This window comes from Cricetulus griseus, chromosome 3, assembly GCF_003668045.3.
Source record: "Cricetulus griseus strain 17A/GY chromosome 3, alternate assembly CriGri-PICRH-1.0, whole genome shotgun sequence".
Classification (NCBI taxonomy): domain Eukaryota; kingdom Metazoa; phylum Chordata; class Mammalia; order Rodentia; family Cricetidae; genus Cricetulus; species Cricetulus griseus.
In genome coordinates, this window is record NC_048596.1 from 248,553,434 (window position 1) to 248,572,980 (window position 19,547).

The 19,547-nt window shown below is 36.8% G+C and overlaps 1 protein-coding gene across 1 annotated transcript; it reads left to right on the top strand.

The window, feature by feature from the left end:
- Positions 1–12,661: 12,661 nt before the first annotated feature.
- Positions 12,662–18,805, top strand: LOC100760404 (prolactin-8A9-like). The gene is made up of 6 exons (XM_027409567.1): positions 12,662–12,692; positions 13,833–14,008; positions 14,787–14,825; positions 15,638–15,745; positions 17,456–17,635; positions 18,617–18,805. Exons 1-6 carry the CDS (start codon positions 12,662–12,664, stop codon positions 18,803–18,805), a joined length of 723 nt encoding a protein of 240 aa, XP_027265368.1.
- The last annotated feature ends 742 nt before the right edge of the window (positions 18,806–19,547 follow it).

Below are 19,547 nucleotides of genomic sequence, written 5' to 3' on the forward strand. Positions count from 1 at the left end.
TCCGTTCTTGTCTTATATTACATTGATATATATTGCCTTTCTTATTTTCCTCTGGTTAAATGGACCAAATGCATGTAGAAGTTTTTTTTCAAACTGCCTGCTCTTTGTTGTTTACTCTTTGTATTGTTTCCTTTGATTCTATTTCATTAATATTTGCTCTGATTTTTGTCACATTTTGCCATATAGTTGATTGGGAGTTGTGTTTTTCTCTGTTTTCCAAATTCTTGCCTTGCACTATTAAGATACTGGCTTGTGCATTTCCTTGAGTTTTTGTTTTTGTTTTTGTTTTGTTTTTTAATTTAGGCACATAAACTTTTTTTTAACTTTGTCAATCAATTTTATTCTATCTGGTTTTCACTTTCTTTTAATTCCAGGTTTTAAAAATGTCTTTCATGTCTTTTGTTTGACCCATTCAAAAATTAGTTACTCATCATTCATGAATATTTATTTATTTATTTACTTATTTATTCATTAAACAATCTCTTTTTACATATATTTTCCTCTCCCACCTGTCCTCCTGATTCCCCCTTCTTCTCCTCACCCTACCCAGATCAACTCCTCAGAGAGGAAAGGGAGAAGGTGAAGGAGGACGGAGAACATTAGGGATCAGGGAGGTCTAGTTGGGGAAAGGACAGAGAGGGAGGGCAAGGAAAGAGATATCTTAATACAGGGAGCCATTATGGGTTTAGCAAGAAACCTGGTACTAGGGACATTCCTAGAAATCCACAGAAGGACCCTAAGTAATAGCTGAGAGGTTACCTAATTGCCCTTCCCCTGTAATCAGATTGATTACTACCTTAATTGTCATCATAGAAACTTCATATTGTAACTGATGGAAGCAGAAGCAGAGATCCACAGCTAAGTACTGGACTGAACTCTTGGGGTCCAGTTGTAGAGGGAGGAGTGATAATATGAGCAAAACAGTCAAGACTGTGAACTTTATTTAACTTACTAAATATTAGTCTTCTGGTGATTTTAACCATAATCTCATTGTAGTCATAAAAAATACACACAATTATTACAATCTTTTTGATTATGCTAAGATTTGATTTATAACCCAAAATTTTGTTTAAAGACACTTCCATGGACTGCTGAGTAGAATGTGTATTCTCTGCTGTTGGGGTTCTATATTCTGTGGATATCTATGAAGTGTATTTGATGCACCATTCAATTCTGGTATTTCTCTATTTTTTTCTCCTGATGATTACTAAAGACAATGAGTTGTTGATATGAACTCCAATTAAAAGGTTGGAGTTATCTGTCTTTTATTCTAGTACTAGGATGTTTATGATATTTGGTATATCAAAGTTTGGTGAATATATGATAGGAAACTAGTGTGACAATTGTCAAAATACTAAAAAGATATCAAACTATTGCCAATCCTTGACATAAGTTAAATAATTCAACATCTTACTCCTCAAATACTTCTCAGCCATGTTGTCTCTCTATAAATACTAGCTAAGAAATGAAAAAAGTAAGTATTTTTACCCACTCAAAAATAATGAGTAGATAATGAAAATGGGATATATAGCAAAATACCATTTATATATAAGGAAAATTAAATTCATGAATATTTTAGGTAAATGGGCAGAACTCAAAATATATTGAGTGAGGTAACCCGGACCAGAAAGACTAAAGCCACATGTTCTTTCTCATTTGTGGCTCCTAGCTCTGTCTTTACCTTTTAGAGTAACTGGATAAACAAGGAAAGCAAAAATGATGCAAAAGGGGTTAGAAGATAAAGAGCTCTAGAGAGCATTATGTCATGTCACATGAAATCAGAAAACTGGCAAGAACTCCATCTAATGGTGGGGGAATTAAAACAAGATTATAGTGAAGGAAGAGAGATAAGTTACATAAAGGATGCTTTTAAAAATTATAGAGAATTATATTGTTTTTATTAACCTAAAATAACACAGACACGAATACTATCTCCTAGAACTTGAAGAGAAGTCCTTGTTTCTCAAGATACCACAAATTTCAGAAACAGGACTTATAGGAATTTGGGTTGAACTGTGCTGGAAGCCTCCTTCCTGGGGACTGTCTCATATCATCAAGAAGTCCTATGCAATTTGCCAAGGTAGAAAAGCAATCTGGAGTGCTACCCAGCTGAAACTCCTGCCAACAGCTACCAGCATGGCAATTTATTCTCAAAGTTGCTACAGTAATACTTATATCTTAGAATTAACAACAATTGACTGAAAAGACTTAAGGTCCTCTCAATAATAGGGAACTCTTGTCTGGTATTGTAAGACTAGAAAATAGCTGATGGCTAATAAGGCCATAAAAACTCAAGGAGAAAAATAACTGCAATTTCCTAACCTATTATAATTTAGTTGTCTTTTCTTCTCTTTATTTTTATTTGTTTATTTTCTTTTGGCATGGAAGGGGGTGGTTGGAATTTCTCTGTGTAGACCTGGCTCTCCTGGAACTCTCTCCATAGACCAGACTAGCCTGGAATTCAAAGATCTGCCTGCCTCTGCTTCTTGAGTGCGGGGATTAAAAGTGTGCACCATCACTCCCAGCTGGTATATAATATCATTTCTAACTGCATTATAAATATTTATCCTTATGCAAATATATAAGTGTAGTTCTCACCCCTTATCAAAGAAACTTCTGTTTGTACCAGATAGCAGAAAGCCATAACAATTCAAGCAGAGGAGAAAAGTTGACTGTAAGTTGTCCATATATCTACAATGTAAATGTCCACATGCAAGGCTTGGGGGAATTTTCAGAGCAGGGGCATAATGATTGTAAGAGCTAGTGTACCAGGTTATTTTCTGTGGCAATAAGGTCATAAAATCTCATTATGGCTTTCTAAACAAGACCTAGGTAAGTGTAACAATTGTTGACAGACCATTATGAATCACGGAAATCTAATAAGGCTTCAATTTTAGGTGGAGAAAAGTAGGTGATAAGGGATTTCTGTGAGATAGATAAAGCAAAGGATAACTAGCCAATAATCCACAATCCCAGATAAGCTAGGAAACAAGGGGGAACCTAAGAGAGATATACATGGACCCCCTGGAGAAGATGAAAGGGACAAGGCCTCCTGAGTAAATTGGGGAAGTAAATAGGGAGGAAGGTAAGAGAAAGAGGAGGACAGAAGGGGAGGGGGAGGAGAACATGAGGAATCAGGAATAACCAGTTGGGGAAAAAACAGTGAATGAAAAATCTGACACTAGAGAAATCTCCAGTGATCCACTAGAATGACCCCAACTAAGAATCTAAGCAATAGTGGAGAGGCTACCATAAATGCCCTTCCCCTATAATGAGATTGATGACTTCCTTAAATGCCATCATAGAGCTGTCATCCAGTAGCTAATGCAAGCAGAAGCAGAGATCCACAGCTAAGCACCGAGCTGAACTCCAAGATTCCAGTTGCAGAGAAGGAGGAGTGATGAGCAAAGGGGTCAAGACCATGCTGGGGAAACCTACAGAAACAGCTGACATGAACAAGTGGGAGCTCTCAGACCCCAGTCTAATAGCTGGGGTCTGCATAAGATTGAACCAGGCACCCTGAATGTGGGTGTCAGTTGGGGAACCTAGGCATTCTATAGGGCCTCTGGCAGTGGAAGCAGTATTTATCCCTAGTGCACTAATGGGCTTTGGGAGCCCATTTCCTATGGAGGGCTACTATCTCAGCATAGATATTTGGAGGAGCACCTAGGCCCTGCCCCAAATGATGTGACAGACTTTGATGATCCTCCATGGGAGGCCTCACCTTCCTTGAGGAGTGGATGGGAGATGCGATGGGAGGGAGAGGGAACTTGGATTGGTCTGTAAAATAAGATTGTTTTTATTTAAATAAAAATTAATTTACAAAAAAAAAAAAAACAATCTTCCTTCAGAATGGGCCCTAATTGTCTACCAACAGACAAGGTCATTTCAATACACTTACAGAGAAATAGATGAGTATTTATCATTTTCTTGATTTCAATTTCAATGAAATATCTGCCTCATAATATACTGTAAAACTGTGAACCAACCAAATAAACAAAAACCAAAACAAAAGCAACAAAAGCCCCACATTCCTTAATTCTCCTCAGCATCTTCTGAGACATATTTCATGTGTTCATTATCTTGAGTCTAACAAGCTTTCTTTGGTTTAGTGTCAAATCAAATTTCAAATTAAGACATTAACATTGTCCTCTTGTGAATCAAGTCACACATCATTAAATTCAGAGAAGGTCAGTCCATGAATTTCCCTTTCCTTCCTACTGCTCTATACACAGTCCTTTGAGTTGTAAAATGGGGTGAGGGATTAGGGGAAATGAAAATTTCTCTTATCTCCAATTTATGTAACCATATGAAAGACCTATTTTAGACAAGATCACAATTTGATTTCCTCTCAGTGGCAACTGACTCTCTCATGGGTCTCTTTGGTGCTTTCCAAGGACACCTACTGGGAGACAGTACATTAATAACCTTGCTGAATTTCCTTCCTCACTGCAGAGTTCTGACAGTTGTATTGTTCTTTATATCCTTTGACTTTGCTTCCCTTATGCTAAATCCATAGTACTAGAGAATAGTGGTCAAAGTGATCTTTCTGATTAAGGACATGAGAATTTTCTGCATCAGGATTATGAACGCAGTAGAGGAAGATTGGAAGCTACTGACTCTTCACTGGGGTCTCTACCAACTTCCTTATTCTCTTGTTCATATGGATACAGACTAGCTCAGCAACTCGAATTCATTAGCACTCATCACCAGAGGAATGAGATACTATTATTCCTTTCTTTTTAATCCCATATGTACTTTTGTCAAAGAACAATCCCCTTAGAGTCATTCACTCAGACATTCCTGAGTGGGACAATAATCATAATAGTCATAGAATACCACGAGTCGAAACATCTGATACTTAATTTATTCAGTCTGCAGAGTTATTCTTAGTTGATGGGTGATCAGCTTGTCATATATGTCTAAGCCACCTAAGATTTGGATTCCTCTTACTGTCAGATGTCTCTATAGGAATGTGGATTGCCAGGTTATTTCCAAGTATCACAGATTTGTAAATATTTCCACATACCAAGAATCCAGCCAGACAGAATTCTAATAAATAGAAAATAAAAACACTATTTGAAATGGAGAAAATGGAAAGGTGGAGAAAGGTGCAAAGAATAAAAAGACTACGTAAAAAACAACCTTTAAAAAGAATGGTATGTTCCATACTATGATAATAATTGATACTATCAATGATGCTATGATGTTAGTATACTAAATTTTATGATCACCTAACAGTAGCTTAAAATTTTAGACCCTCATCCGAGCGTTGTTGGTGCACGCCTTTAATCCCAGCACTCAGGAGGCAGAGGCAGGCAGATCTCTGTGGGTGCCAGGATAGACTCCAAAGCTACACAGAGAAACCCTGTCTCAAAAAACCAAAAAAAAAATGTAGACCCTCATATAAAGCTTTTATCCCATCTTCTCCTTCCACATGCCTTTTCTCATCTTACCCATCTTGAAAGTTTCATTACATCAGAAGTACCCCTTCCTTCTTCCATTGAATTGTTAGAGTTCTAGAGAAAATCAAAACTAAACCACTCTCCATGACAAAACTCAAGAAAAATTCTTACTATGTAATAAAAATTCCTGATGCTTATGAGACAAAACAGTTAAGGTAAATTTATTGGTTTCCTCACAGCCAGGCACCTGAATCTGCGTTCTCCCTGATAGTGACGAACTCTTTCCTTTAGAACACAACTAAATTCCATGCTTCAAAATACATCAGTTCTTTTATTTTCTCTTTTCTCTTGAATACATCCAAGTGTATTATTGCTCTGACATGTTTCAAACCTTTTCCTTCAAAAGGTGAATGTGTATCATGAGATACAGGGAATATACATATGCCAAAACACACACTCTCTCTCTCTTACACACACACACACACACACACACACACACACACACACACACACACACATACATTTTGGCTATTCACTTGACTTTTGTGTGTATGATGATAACTAAACAGAGGAAATTTAGCAATGACTGACAACTCTAAGGAATGTAAGCTTCACAGCATTATGTAAGCATGGACTTTCTATTTTCAGTTAATCGCTTGTATGTGATGGAAAAATGCCTCTGCTCTAAAGTGGCATATAACTAAAAACAAACTTTTCAAAGAAGAATTATAGCCATAACTGTTAAAAAGAATCAACAAAGAACAGTGAAAATTGTATTTCAGAAGAACATAGGATTCAATTCTCTCTAATGAGGGCATATGTGATTGCTTCTATGGATTTCAACATAAAAAAAAAGCAGTAGAGGAAACAATCTTCTTACTGTAGGAATAAGAGCTATGATATCAAAACAGAAAGAAACAAAAAACACAATTATTAGTCTGATGTTTTGAAACCACTTATCATGGACACTACAAAAACCAAAAGAAGATTTAGAAAATCTGACTGCCTTCCACAGGGGATCATCAAAGCTTTACTATCCTTGGGGAGTGGGTGTGGGATGGGTTGGTGGGACAGTGTGGGGTGTGGGAGAATGGGAGGGTGAAGGAATGGGGAACTGATAAGTAACATGAGATTGTTTCTAAAATAAAAATAAAAAAAATCTGGCTGCCAGTAGTTTTACCTGAACTGGGGAGAAAGTGTTAGGCAAATATGCAACATATTGCACTAACGTCAGGGCAGTGAATACTGCTAAATGAAGAAAATTATGAGTAAAAACAAACAGTAAAGAAATTAGAACTTTTCTTTGAAGGCTTTGTGGTTATGATGGCTTAATTATAAGCCGATTGATCAAAAAAGGAAGATAAGATATTCTTCAATTCATCTTCAATATTCCTGTAACATATGCATACTCTGACTTTCAGTAAAAAGTGATGATTTCTATTATAAGGCATTAGTAAGTGATCAATGTTGAAGTTTTTTTCTGTAGATATTATTATAGAGTAAGGAATGGGAACCCCTGATGCTAAAAGCCTTTCCACAATAGACAGTGAGATAAGTTTTGAGTCTGTAATCACTGTATGAGTACTGGGACAGTAGCACAAAGTACTACAAGAAAGGGAGATAGCTAGAAATTGATGATGTTGGTAGAATATGGATGATAATGGGCTGGAGGTGGTGTAGAAATGAAGAACTGTTAGAAGAAGAGAGGCAAGCAAATCTATATGCTATGCAGACACTCTAAAAGAAATTCATCAAGAACTCTCCAATGCAAAAGAAATCAACATGGCCATCAGTAGTCCCTGGTTCAACAAAGCAATGTAGCAGAAAAAAATGATGAAGAATCTTCAGAGAATAAGAATAGATGGGAAAATAAATGAAAGGAGAAGCCAAGAGGCTGAATATGAGTCCAGTTAACCTCATGGCCAATTGCTCATGAATTTTATTTTCCAATATATCACTGATTGAACCAAATTTACCAAAATATTATAACATAAAATACCATTAAGCGGCTGGGCATTGGTGGCGCATCCCTTTAGTCCCAGCACTCAGGAGGCAGAGGCAGAGGCAGAGGATCTCTGTGAGTTTGAGGCCAGACTGGTCTGCAAGAGCTAGTTCGAGGACAGTCTCAAAAGCCACAGAGAACCCCTGTCTTGAAAAAACAACAGCAACAAAATACTATTAAGCTGGAGAGATGTCTCAGAGGTTAAGAACACTGGCTGCTCTTCCAGAGGTCCTGAGTTCAATTCCCAGCAACCACATGATGGCTCACAACCAACTATAATGGGATCTCATGCCCTCTTCTGACAGGCAAGCCAACAGGCAGACAGAGCACTGTACACATAATATCAACTCTGAGATACCATCTTACACCGGCCAGAATGGCTAAAATCAAAAACACCAATGACAATCTATGATGCAGAAGATGTAGAGAAAAAGGAGCACTCCTCCCTTGCTGGTAAGACCACTTTGGAAATCAGTATGACGGTTGCTCAGAAAAATGGGAATCAGTCTACCTCAAGATCCAGCAATTCCTCTCTTGTGCATATACGCAAATAATGCACATTCATACAACAAGGACTTATGTTCAACCATGTTCATTGCAGCAGTGTTTATAATAGCCAGAACCTGGAAGCAACCTAGATGCCCCTCAACTGAAGAATGGATAGAGAAAATGTGGTACCTTTATACAATGGAGTACTACTCAGCAGAAAAAAGCAATGGAATCTTGAAATTTGTAGGCAAATGGATAGAATTAGAAGAAACCATCCTGAGTGAGGTAAGCCAGTCACAAAAAGACAAATATGGTATGTACTCACTCATATATGAATTAATTTAAGACATAAAGCAAAGTATTACCAGCCTACAATCCTCTTCACCAAAGAAACTAGGAAATAAGAAAGACTCTAAGGGAAAAAAATGCATGGACCCCAGAGAATGGGAAGGGGCAGGAACTACTGAGCTAAATGGGAGCATGAGGGTAGGGAAGAAGGAGCTGCCAGAATGAGATGAGGAGAAGAGGAAGGGAGAGGAGGAAATGGAAGAGCAGAAACATTGAGTCTGGGGAAGAATAGAGGAGAGAAGGATGAGAGATACCATATCAGAGGGAGCCATTATAGGTCTGAGGAGAGATCTGGCACTAGGGAGATTTCCAGAGATCTACAAGGATGACACGAACTGACAATATAGGCAATGGTGGAGAGGATAACCTAAATGCCCTTCCCCTATAATGAGACTGATGACTACTTTGTATACCATCACAGAACCCTCATCCAGTGGCTGATGGAAGCAGAGGCAGACACCCATAGATATACACTGAACTGAACTCTGGAATCTATTTGCAGACAGGGAGGAATGAAGATCAAAAGGGTCGGTACCAGGCTAGTGAAACCCATAGAAACAGCTGGCCTCAACAAGGAGAGCACATGGACTCCAGACTGCTGTCTGTGAGGCCATCACAGGACTGATACAGACCCCTGAACTTGGATGTCAACTAGGAGGCCTCTGCATTCTAGGGGGCCCCTGGTAGTGGATTAGTATTTTCCCATGGTGTAAGAAGAGACTTTGAGAGCCCATCCCAAGTGAACGGATGCACTCTCGGCCTGGTCACATGGGGGAGGGCCTAGGCCAGGCCCAGGATGATGTGGAGGATTTTGGGAAGCCACCTTCGAGGGCCCTACCCTGCCTGGGGAGTGGATGGGAGGGGAGTAAGTGGGGGGAGGATTGGTGGGAGGGAAGGGGAGCGAGAAGGAGAAGGGATTGACTTGTGAAACTAGCTTGTTCCTAATTTGAACTAATAAAAAATAATGAAAAATACCATTAAGCTAAATCAAATCAAGTGGTGCTTTTAAGTTTGTACTGTGCTAGAAGAGGAGAATTAACATTGTTAAGCAATAACAAGACAGAAGTCACAGTCTTCATTTTTCTTCATTGGATTTAAACAGCACACAAGAACTGTCTATTCTCTTTAACTTGTGTCTAGCTTTCTAAGGGTTTACAATACATTATGTAACACTTTCTATCTGCAGTAGTTTCCAAAAGCTCCTGTTTTGAAACTGTAATCTTCAGTTTGTAACACTACAGTGAGGTGGTAAAAACTTAGGACCTGGTAGAAGCAAGTTTTATCAATGAGTATATATTTTGAAAACTATATTGAAGTTCTCTCTCTCATTCCCTCCCTCACTCCCTCTCTCTTCTTTCTGACCATGGATATGCAAATAGATTACATTTACCCACTGACCTCACCATAATGCTGTCACAGGAATAAGGGACAATTGACTAAACCCTTGGAAACTATGAACCAAAATAAACTTTTACTATATTTAATATGTTTTTCTTGGACACTTTTGTCACAGCAATTCAAATTTACCAAGCCAATATTTTCAGAAATCATCACTGATTTAATAATCTCTTCATATGTTATTATCCAATGATGAATAAATAATTAATAATTGCACATATATCACTAAAATGGCATTCATACTTAATGAATGCAGACTGCATACATTCTAATCTGAAAAGAAAAGCTCAGTAGCAGAATTTATCTCCCTAACAACTTTCAAAAATACTCTATAAGCAGCAAAATATCCTCTTTTGTATGAAAATCATAACTGATTTGTACCATAGAGGCAGAAAAAAAAGGAAACATCAAAAATTATTTTGAAGCCCCCAGATTTATATTACTAGTGCTCCAAAATTGCAGGATACACTAACCTTCAAATGGACTTTCAGTAGAAGGGGTAGGATATAAGTGATGGGAAGCAATTTAAATATTATTTATAAAGTACTAATACAGTTGAGACAAGAAAGGGAAAAAGCTGAGAACAAGGCTCAAAGGAAGTCAAATGTGGCAGGATCTGCACTATGACCAATCTAGAATTTCTAGTGGAAATGTTGAGCACATGAAAGATGTGGTGGTCATGAGGAAATGAAAGGCTATAAACTAAATAACAGTGCTACACAGGGTAGAAGATGACAGAGAGGTTTCCACTGAACACCCTGCTACAGATGTCTTAGAGAGACAACACATCAGATAAAATCTGATATTGACTAATATTACCTTTGAGTGAAGACATTACAGAAGACATGAGGACATCTCAAAGGAATCTTAAAGAAAAGACGTTGGTTCTTATCCAAGTACACTAGAATTCATGGCTTTCTAAAATCACTGTGGACTAAAGCCAACACTTGGAGAATGAGGAGATAGATTGGTGAACATAAAATGATATAGCTTTCCCTAGGTGTAGGCAGTTAGCTCTACCCCCAGAGAGTACTCTGTGTACAATTCTTTCATGTGGATAGGGATGCTAGACATGAATGTGCAGCAGAGAAACAAGCTACACATAAGGATTTGAATGTTTTCTTGAGACTGTGAAATTTGTGTTGAACTTGTGTGGGTGAGAAAGGGGGAGTTTGAAGGAAGGAGATTACTCATCCAGACCAGTGCCCTTCTCTAAAACACTGTTGACAGACAGACAACTCCAGGGCATAAGACTAAGCAAGAATTGCTCAGAAGGTGGAAGTCATCTAGAGGGGCAGTAGCTTTGGCACGTTTGAATATACTCTGCTCCATTTGGACCTGTAGCCAGATGCAAACTCTTCCTAATCATATGTCAGAGTCCCAGGTGGAACACCATAAACAATTCATGGAGCTGTGTGCAAAGTGTAAGCTTGGAAAAGAAGTAATGGTGCCATCCCGGCTATATTACATAATTCTGTGCTTTGGAAGAAACAACTGATATATACTTGAGACTTTTTACTGTGTAACACCGATGCTAAGATGTGATTAGTGTCTGAATAGATGCAGAATCAGAAAGTAAATTTGTTGTTTCCTGTAACAAGTAACGGTAGGTCTATAGAAATGTTGAACCACTGTGAAGCTTCCATTATATAAATCCAACCCTTTACACACTGTACTCATTTGGACAGGAATTGGAAAGGATAGTAAATAGAGTTGTTAAAGAATCTGTGAGAGTGTACATATATGAAGGGAAAGAGATGTCTGAGAACCTTTTGGTTATTGACTTAAATTCCTGAGATCAGGGTGAGTTACCTTCCCAAGAGATATTGGACAGTCAGGCTTCTGAGGTCCTTCACACGAGTCTTGCCTTTTGGATGCACATCAGAGCTAACTGGTTGACCTAAATTATTTAAGCAGTAAATACTCTGTTTCAACAATATGAGGAAATTCAGTTGGCATTTGAGGTAGAAAGTATCTGTGTGTCAACTGGCTGTCGTAGTCTGGAAGCTGCTATGGAGTTGTTTTTCAGAGAACTGTCATCAGTGGCTCAAGTGCTAATGATAGCAGCAAGCGTATAAAACTACATTTACCAGGGCAATAGTGACATAAATGTTTTTGGTGAAATGAACAATCTTTTAATATATTTAAGGTCAATTCTAAGGAAATAAACCATATTTTGAACTTTAATCCAATGTACAATCACTGATGTGAGAAGTCATAGCTTCTCAAGAGGAGTTAAAGGAATCTTTTGTTAAATATATTTGATGTCTTTCAAACTGACTTCTAAACATCTAATGTTGGCATGTAGATTACTATATTACTATAAATGTCATCTTAGTTTATAGAGAAATACTTGTCACAGTAGTCAGTGATTACTGGCAGAGATTCATGATAACACTACTGATAATTTATTAATGCTGTGGCATGATGCTCAAATATTCAATAAGGAATCCCTGTCTGTCCAAAAACTTTATGAAAGAGATGAAAGAAAGAATGTAACAGTCTAAGGAGAGGGGAGTAATTATTTTTTTCTCTATTTCTTTTTTTGAATTAGAAACAAGACTGTTTTACATGTCAATCCCAGTTCCCTCTCCATCCCCTCCTCTCCTGCCCCCCCCCAACTAACATCCTACCTATCCTGTACTCTTTCTGCTGAGGGGAGTAATTATGAGCAACTATTTCCTCCTGGTCTGACATGACCATCTGTCATCAGGCAGTTGAGATGGTTTCAGAGATATCAAAAATAATTTGGGCAAGAATCAACATGTAGAAAAGAAGTAAAAGAAAAAAAAATCCACACACAGATAAGTATGGGGTAATAAAACTGCTAGCATTCCCTGAAGATAGACAGACATAGGTCACTAATGAGGGATTCTGCATGTGACTTCTTTCTGTCTAGTGGCTGTGTATGCCCTTGGGGCAATCTACTAGAATATATAGGAGGACAACTAGCCAAATGTACAACTCCAGTGAGTCAGTTCTCCAGAGAGCACTCATCCTCTTTGGAAACTTCTTAGAGATGGAGCTGCCTTTGAGTAAACTTCACATCTGTAAGTAAACTCTCCCCTATGTGTCTCTAAGTAAAAGTATTAAGTTCAGTGATACACTGAGGTTGCTTTATTGGAATTTTTTCTTTGGAATCTTTGATGTTTTATGCAGTGTGAAGAGATATTTGTTGATAGCTTTCCAGGAGAAGAACTCCTCATTGACTTTCTAAGATCTTTTAAAATTATTTTTTTTCTTGAAAGCAACTGTACAACAGAACAAGAAACAATCGGATCAGTAGTTCTCAAAGTCTTTACCTGGAGACATATTGCAAATGTTCAGGGTTAGTCTGTCTTGTCTCCATTGAAGGGAGAGAAGAAGATCAGTGCTACTGGTATCCAATGAGTGGAAATGTTGGGGATCTTTAAACAACTCCCAATGTGTAGGAAGGATATCTTACCGAACAAATAATGCAGCTAAAAAGGATAATGTTTCGGGGTATGCAAAATTGGGAATTATCAAGTATATAAAAGCAGTGGGTTCTACTGACCTTATCTCAAGGCAGAAAAAAAAAAGAATTTTGATCCTGGGTATTATATATGAGCTTTCACATTAGAATAAATCTGAAAAATTTTTAAGGTCTGAAACCTGAAGTAGACAAATGGCAGATTCTGTCTTGTACTGTTTTCCAGTTTAGCACAAGCCAAATAACATCACTAAAAGAAGAGCAAGGAGTGCTGACAAAGTGCCATAATTTGTAGGTGATATATGGGAGGAAATGGGAGATAGTATCAAAAATATTATTTTTTGAAATGAAATAGGAGTACATTGTTACATTTTTAGATTTTTTTGCATTTCTTTTTAATTTAAATTAGAAACAAGCTTGTTTTACATTTCAATCGCAGTTCCTTTTCCTTCCCCTTCTCCCCTACCCCCACTAACCTCCATCCCATCCCATTTCTGCTCCCCAGGTAGGGTGAGGCCCTCCATGGGGATCTTCTAATATGGGAAGCCATCTGTTCCTCAAACTACTATACAGGAAAACAGGGTTAATTGCCCAAGTACTCACAGTGATTTTATCTGTCATTTAATATCAAGTCAGGAAGTAAAGAAATCTTTGACCTGATAAGACTTTCCCGAAGTGGTCAAACCTTGAAAAACTAGTATTACTGCATCATCCCTAAGAGGCTCTTATTTCTAAGTAGCAGGGACATTCTTGCTGCTGGTGTTGAACCTGCTCTTGTGGGAGAAAGCTGCATCTATTCCAGAATGTCATACAGAAGAGGGGGGATGTTGGAACCCCCTTGTGGAAACCTTTAACAGTGCCATCAACAGAGCTAAAAATATCCGTGATCTTGCTGAACAAATGCATCAAGAGTTTGTAAGTACCTTAACCTTCATTCTAATGTTTTAAATGCACTGGAAACTGAGACACTAAATGTCATGGCCCAAATATCAAAAACAAAAACAAAAAAAAAAAAAACCGCACTTTCATTGGTAAAGGAAACACCAACTACTGAAACAGTGACAGGGTCAATGGGACAGTTACATGAAATTTCAAAGAGTCTAATGATTTTTCTGTATTTTCTCCAATTTTATTTCTCTTTAAAAAAATTATGGTAGAAATCCTTACAATGTGGCTGGGATAAGAACACTCCTGATGGTGCATTCTGGATCACAGATTTCTATTGTTCATCCTTATTTAGCACTGTAGAAGTAAGGTGCTTCAGTAAACTATACATTTGAAACAGAGATAACCAAATGATTGTAAAAATGCAAGAAAGAATGAAGAAAAGAAAGAAAGGAAGAGGAAAGACAGAGAGAAGGAAAGAAGGGAGGGAAGGAGGGAGGCAAGAAAAGAAAGAGGGAGAGAGAGATACTCTGACTTTCAAGAACCCCCTAAATACTAGGAATTGTGATTTAAAGATTTTTAGTGGTAGGGTTTGTTCAGTATCAGGACATGATTAGAAGTGGTTCTCTTTTTTTCTTGCTGATTGCTACAAGTCATTACTCAAGGTCAGAAAACACAAAGGAATAGAAAATAGGCAACTCTTCAATATGCTGGAAATCAAGAGAATATGTCTATGTTTGGAATAAATATGCATTCATGTCGGGATTTTATTGACTGGATGTTATTTTTTCCCCTTAACATGATTCAGTTCCACAATGAATTCTCTTCCAAAGCATTTGCGAATCTGGTAAGTACCTCACTTCTTTCCAGCTGCTTCCCCTAAGGAGTCTCGTGCCACCAATCTTAACGTATAGGAGAAAGCATTAAAGTAAATTAACATTCAGCAGTTTTTCTGCATCCTAAAAGTCCTTGACAAAGTCCATTAACCTTTCTTGAATTAGCTGATTGTTAGAAAAAAATTAGATATCCTAAAGTATGAAGTTTAATATTTCACAAAACATACAATGAATAATATAACACATGAGAATTAATTAATAATTTTGTATATTTTGATTCTTCATTGCTTAGAATTTTCTACAAAATACCCTATTTTTCATGAGTAATTTTGTCACAATGAGCAAAATTTTATTCTAAAACTATTACATATTTTTATTACACAGCTATATGTATTCAGTGTAAACTAAATACATTTGAAATTCTTATGTCTGGGTAAAGAAATTTCAATATTTTTGACAGAAAATAGGAATAGTAATAAATATGTGTGATGGCTTTGTGCTGAAATAATAAACATGATAATTAATACACTCCTTGAAAAATTTGCTTCGTTTGTGTTTGCTTCCCAAATAGTAACTATTAGGAAGAGTGGGAAGACAGGAGAATAAAACAGGAGTTAAATGGTTCAAAAGTTAGTGAAATGCCAAATTAATTTGCAGATCTAATAGACACAGAATTGGGTGATGGGCAGTTCTTAATTCTTTAATTTTTTTATGGGTACTTGTTGATAAAAGTTACAAATCCATCAAAATGCATTAATATTCTGGTCATGAACTCATTTATATACTTTCTGAATTCTAACTGAATTTTTGTTTTTACATGCAGCTTACAAAAATGAATAGGAGGGATCAGGCTGTTCTCAGGGCAAGACTGTACTGCCATGCTAATAGTACAAACCCTCCGGATCATGGAACTGAACATGTAAATATCAAAGTGAGTTTCCATTTTGGGTTTTTCATTAAACAGCAGAAGCAATACACTGGATTTGTGATGCTGTTAGTTATTGCAGCCATTATGATAAATGTGATAATCATACACACAGAAAATAATGGAGGCAAATTATGTTAAAAAATCGTACTATACCATCAATAAATTATAAATAAAATCAAATCCCTAATAACAGTGTAGCAGATCCCAAAATAGTTCATCTAGCAATGTCTTGCCACTTAAATTTCACTCACTATTTTATAGGACACTTTGAGCTAAATTGGCTATTTATGGTTATAAACTCACTTATACTTAACTGATGAAAATGTAGCTATATAAATTATATATTGCTAATTGGTTCTTCATGGTGACTTTCTACATTATTGAATACTACACCATCTCTTCTTGATTTTCAGATCTGTTTTAGTTCTATTTTTATTTTTAATCCATCTCTTCATCTCCCTATAATTGTCAATGCCTTAACTGAAAGCCAGATGAGAAGAATAGTACTCTGAGACACAATTATTATGTTCCTTAGGATGCAACAATGTCCTAATTCATGATGAGAAGCTCTACATATTACAGCAGTTCTGTTTTCTGACAGCAATCATCTCCTTGTCTCCCTCTAATAGCATATCTGAATATGATTTAAATTGAATATTATATGACAACAATAGGGAAAATTAGGACAGAGATATAAGAGAAATGTTTCTTGAGCACTATAGTATTGCTAAACATATCACAAAGCACTCTCTTAGCATTGTTCTACTTGAAACTTGAAAAGACAGAAGAGAAGGTGATATTCTTTGAGTAAAAAGTGAAATTGATGTCTTGAAAAGCTTTATTCACACTTGTATAGCAATTAAGAATTCAAGTGTGCACTTCATCCAAGTAAGACATCAATGTTAATCACATGACATCATGCTCCATGTATAGCTATCACCATTTGCCTGCTCCTTTCCCCAATGCCTTTTGCATCTTTCTATTGTAATTAATAGGCTCTACTCTACTCTCATTTTCATGACCACTGGGAATACTAACAAACATCAATAGAGTGAATAGTTCAGTCACATATGAACATTAAATTCCAGGGGGCAAATTTCTGTTATGACTCCCATTGATTCTGTTGTTAAAGCCAATGCTTTTCCTATATATTTTCACCTATATATACCAACAAATATCCTGCTCTGTCAGAGGCAAGGGGAAAGCCCATTAATGAATACAATGCTTTCCTCATTGTGTCCTTGTTCTAATGTTCTAAAGTTACCTAGAAATCAGTACATTAATGAATGCTGTGATCTATTGATGTGTATTAATCCCTGAGTGAAAATTATTTGACCACTTGTCCCTAAATGGTGGCATCTATCTTTCCTGAGTGACATCTTGTTGGCCTCTATTGAGTCAGGCAAGACCTGGCTTATCAATTGATGAGCAAGATAACCAACAAATGAAGATCTCAATGGGAAGATAGCTGTTAGGAATTCATAGGGAAAACAAACATGTTGACATAACCTCAGAAAAATACTAATTTATAAGCATCATAATAGACTAATTGTTTCAAATGTACATTGCTACACTATGTAACATCTATATAATATGTGTGATGTATACATAGAAAAAGATGTTTGAGTTCAGCTTCTTCACATAAACATTACAAGCAACTAACCTGCTATGCTGAAATTATTTTAATTCAATGGCTCTGTTGTGTTTCCTTAGAACAAAAAATATTTAAAAATGTTGATCAATTATGTGGGTGCCTGGACAAGTCCTCTATACCATCTCACACTTGAACTGAGTGCCATGCCAGATGCCCCAGAAACTATAATTTCAAAAGCCAATGAAATTGAAGAGAACAACAAAGAACTCCTGAATGACCTTAGGTGGATACTCGCCAAGGTAAGCAATTTCCTATCAGTTAATGTCATTCATAAGTGAGGTGAATTGCTTAAATTTTAAAAGTATTCTGTAATACCCCACCTCACCAGAGGGAAATGTAGATATGTCATCTTGTGGACAATCTTCTCCTAAGAAAGTGGTTCTCAACATATACGTCTCAAACCCTTTGGGGATCCAATGACATTTTCACAGGTTTGCTTAAGACCACTGGAAAACACAGATAGTTACATTATGATTCATATTAGTAGCAAAATTACAGCTGGAGGTAACAACAAAAATAATTTCATATTTGGGGATCAACACAACATAAACTGTTTTAAAGGGTTGCAGCATTAAGAAGGTTGAGAATCTGTGTACTAAGACGTCCCTGGCAGGTCCAAACTTCCCTGAGAAACTTCTCCCCACCTCCCACTCCAGGGAGCAGAAGGAAACACAGCTCTTCCTCGTGTGTACTTAGAGGACCCCTTTCCTGGGTGGAGTATAAGGAGCTCAGCTCTTCTGATAGTGATCCCTTAGCTCTGCATGGTAAATTGCTATCTGATCCTTATCATATGTGAGATGTTCATGCACAAACTGCATGGAGAATAGATTTAGTTGAAGTAAATAAAAGAATAGTGGTGCATATATCAGCTTCTATGAAATATAGAGGACACGTAAGAGTTTCTTGAGTGAGAAAGTAGCACCACCTCCTCGACTGTGCCAAATTAAAAAACAAACTTCTCACCTTTCCTGTTTCCTACTGAAGGGGAATACTAGTTCTGCAATCAATTACATATTAGGACAAAATGCACATAAGTCTTGGCCATAGCTTTTAAAAGACTAACTGCTTGAGGGTCTCTTGGACTACATACATGAAAATCCATACCTTTGATGGAAGCAGCATTTATGAATGTATTTCTATCATTGGACACATAAGAAACAAGTAGAAAGGAACATTACTAATATAACCAATAAGTAACTGATTCTCGTTTTGATTTTTAGGCCTATCCTACAGCACATATGAAGGAAAAATTCCCCAGCTGGGAACATCTTCCATACATAAAATCAAATAATAAAGCCAATAAGTTTTTGGCAATGTTTAACCTTTCCTACTGCCTACGCCTTAATATATTCTTCACTGTATATCATCTCAGAACACTGAAGTGTCGAATAGCTGGGAAAGATTGCTAAGTGCTCATCGGCCCTATGTGCTTTGGAGATGGTCCATGACAGTCCATTGCTGAGAAATTTCTTTTAATTTTTTATCTTGTGCATGTGTATGTATGCCAGCAACTTTAAAAAAAATAAAAATGTTCTCTTTAGAGATGTCCAAATCTGAAAAGTCTATTGTCTTTTTATTTGTTGAATAAAAATCTATCATTGAAGTTACAATCAAATTTATCACAAATAATAGATGTTAAGTTTGCAAAGAAAAATCCACAATTTACCTCACGGGAAAATAATAGAAGTCAAATTACTACAACCAAAGTATAAAACTCTCAATTACCTAATCAATGTATCATAACAAGAAATGAATATTTTATAATGCTTCGTGAAATTGAGACTGTTGTTAGGAAATGGTCACAGTGGAAGCACAGCCAAGACAATACAATTGCTATGTGACACCATAGTCTCAAGAGGATTTGGAAGGAAGAGGAACAAGGAGTGGATATAATAAAGATACACCAAATTCCTGTATGAAATCCCAAACAGTCAATTTTTAAAACCCAGAAATTGTTTTAGAATGTAAATGTCAATTTCTCAAAACATCTTCATTGTGTCATAAGCCCCATTATAAATTTGCTTCTCCATTACAGGGTCATAGGTACATTCTGCATGTTTTCTATTATGTGTTGAACAAGTCTTTCTTTGCTCTATGATCATTTTATTTGAACTAGATGTACTCTTCATATAGTGTGTGTCTGAAAAACGT

Excerpts from the sequence above, each read along its gene's own strand:
- LOC100760404 (XM_027409567.1), top strand. The coding sequence starts at position 12,662 with ATGGAGCTGCCTTTGAGTAAACTTCACATCT. Across the intron at positions 14,009-14,786 it reads AACAAATGCATCAAGAGTTT|TTCCACAATGAATTCTCTTC; the intron begins GTAAGTACCTTA and ends AACATGATTCAG. Across the intron at positions 14,826-15,637 it reads CCAAAGCATTTGCGAATCTG|CTTACAAAAATGAATAGGAG; the intron begins GTAAGTACCTCA and ends TTTTACATGCAG.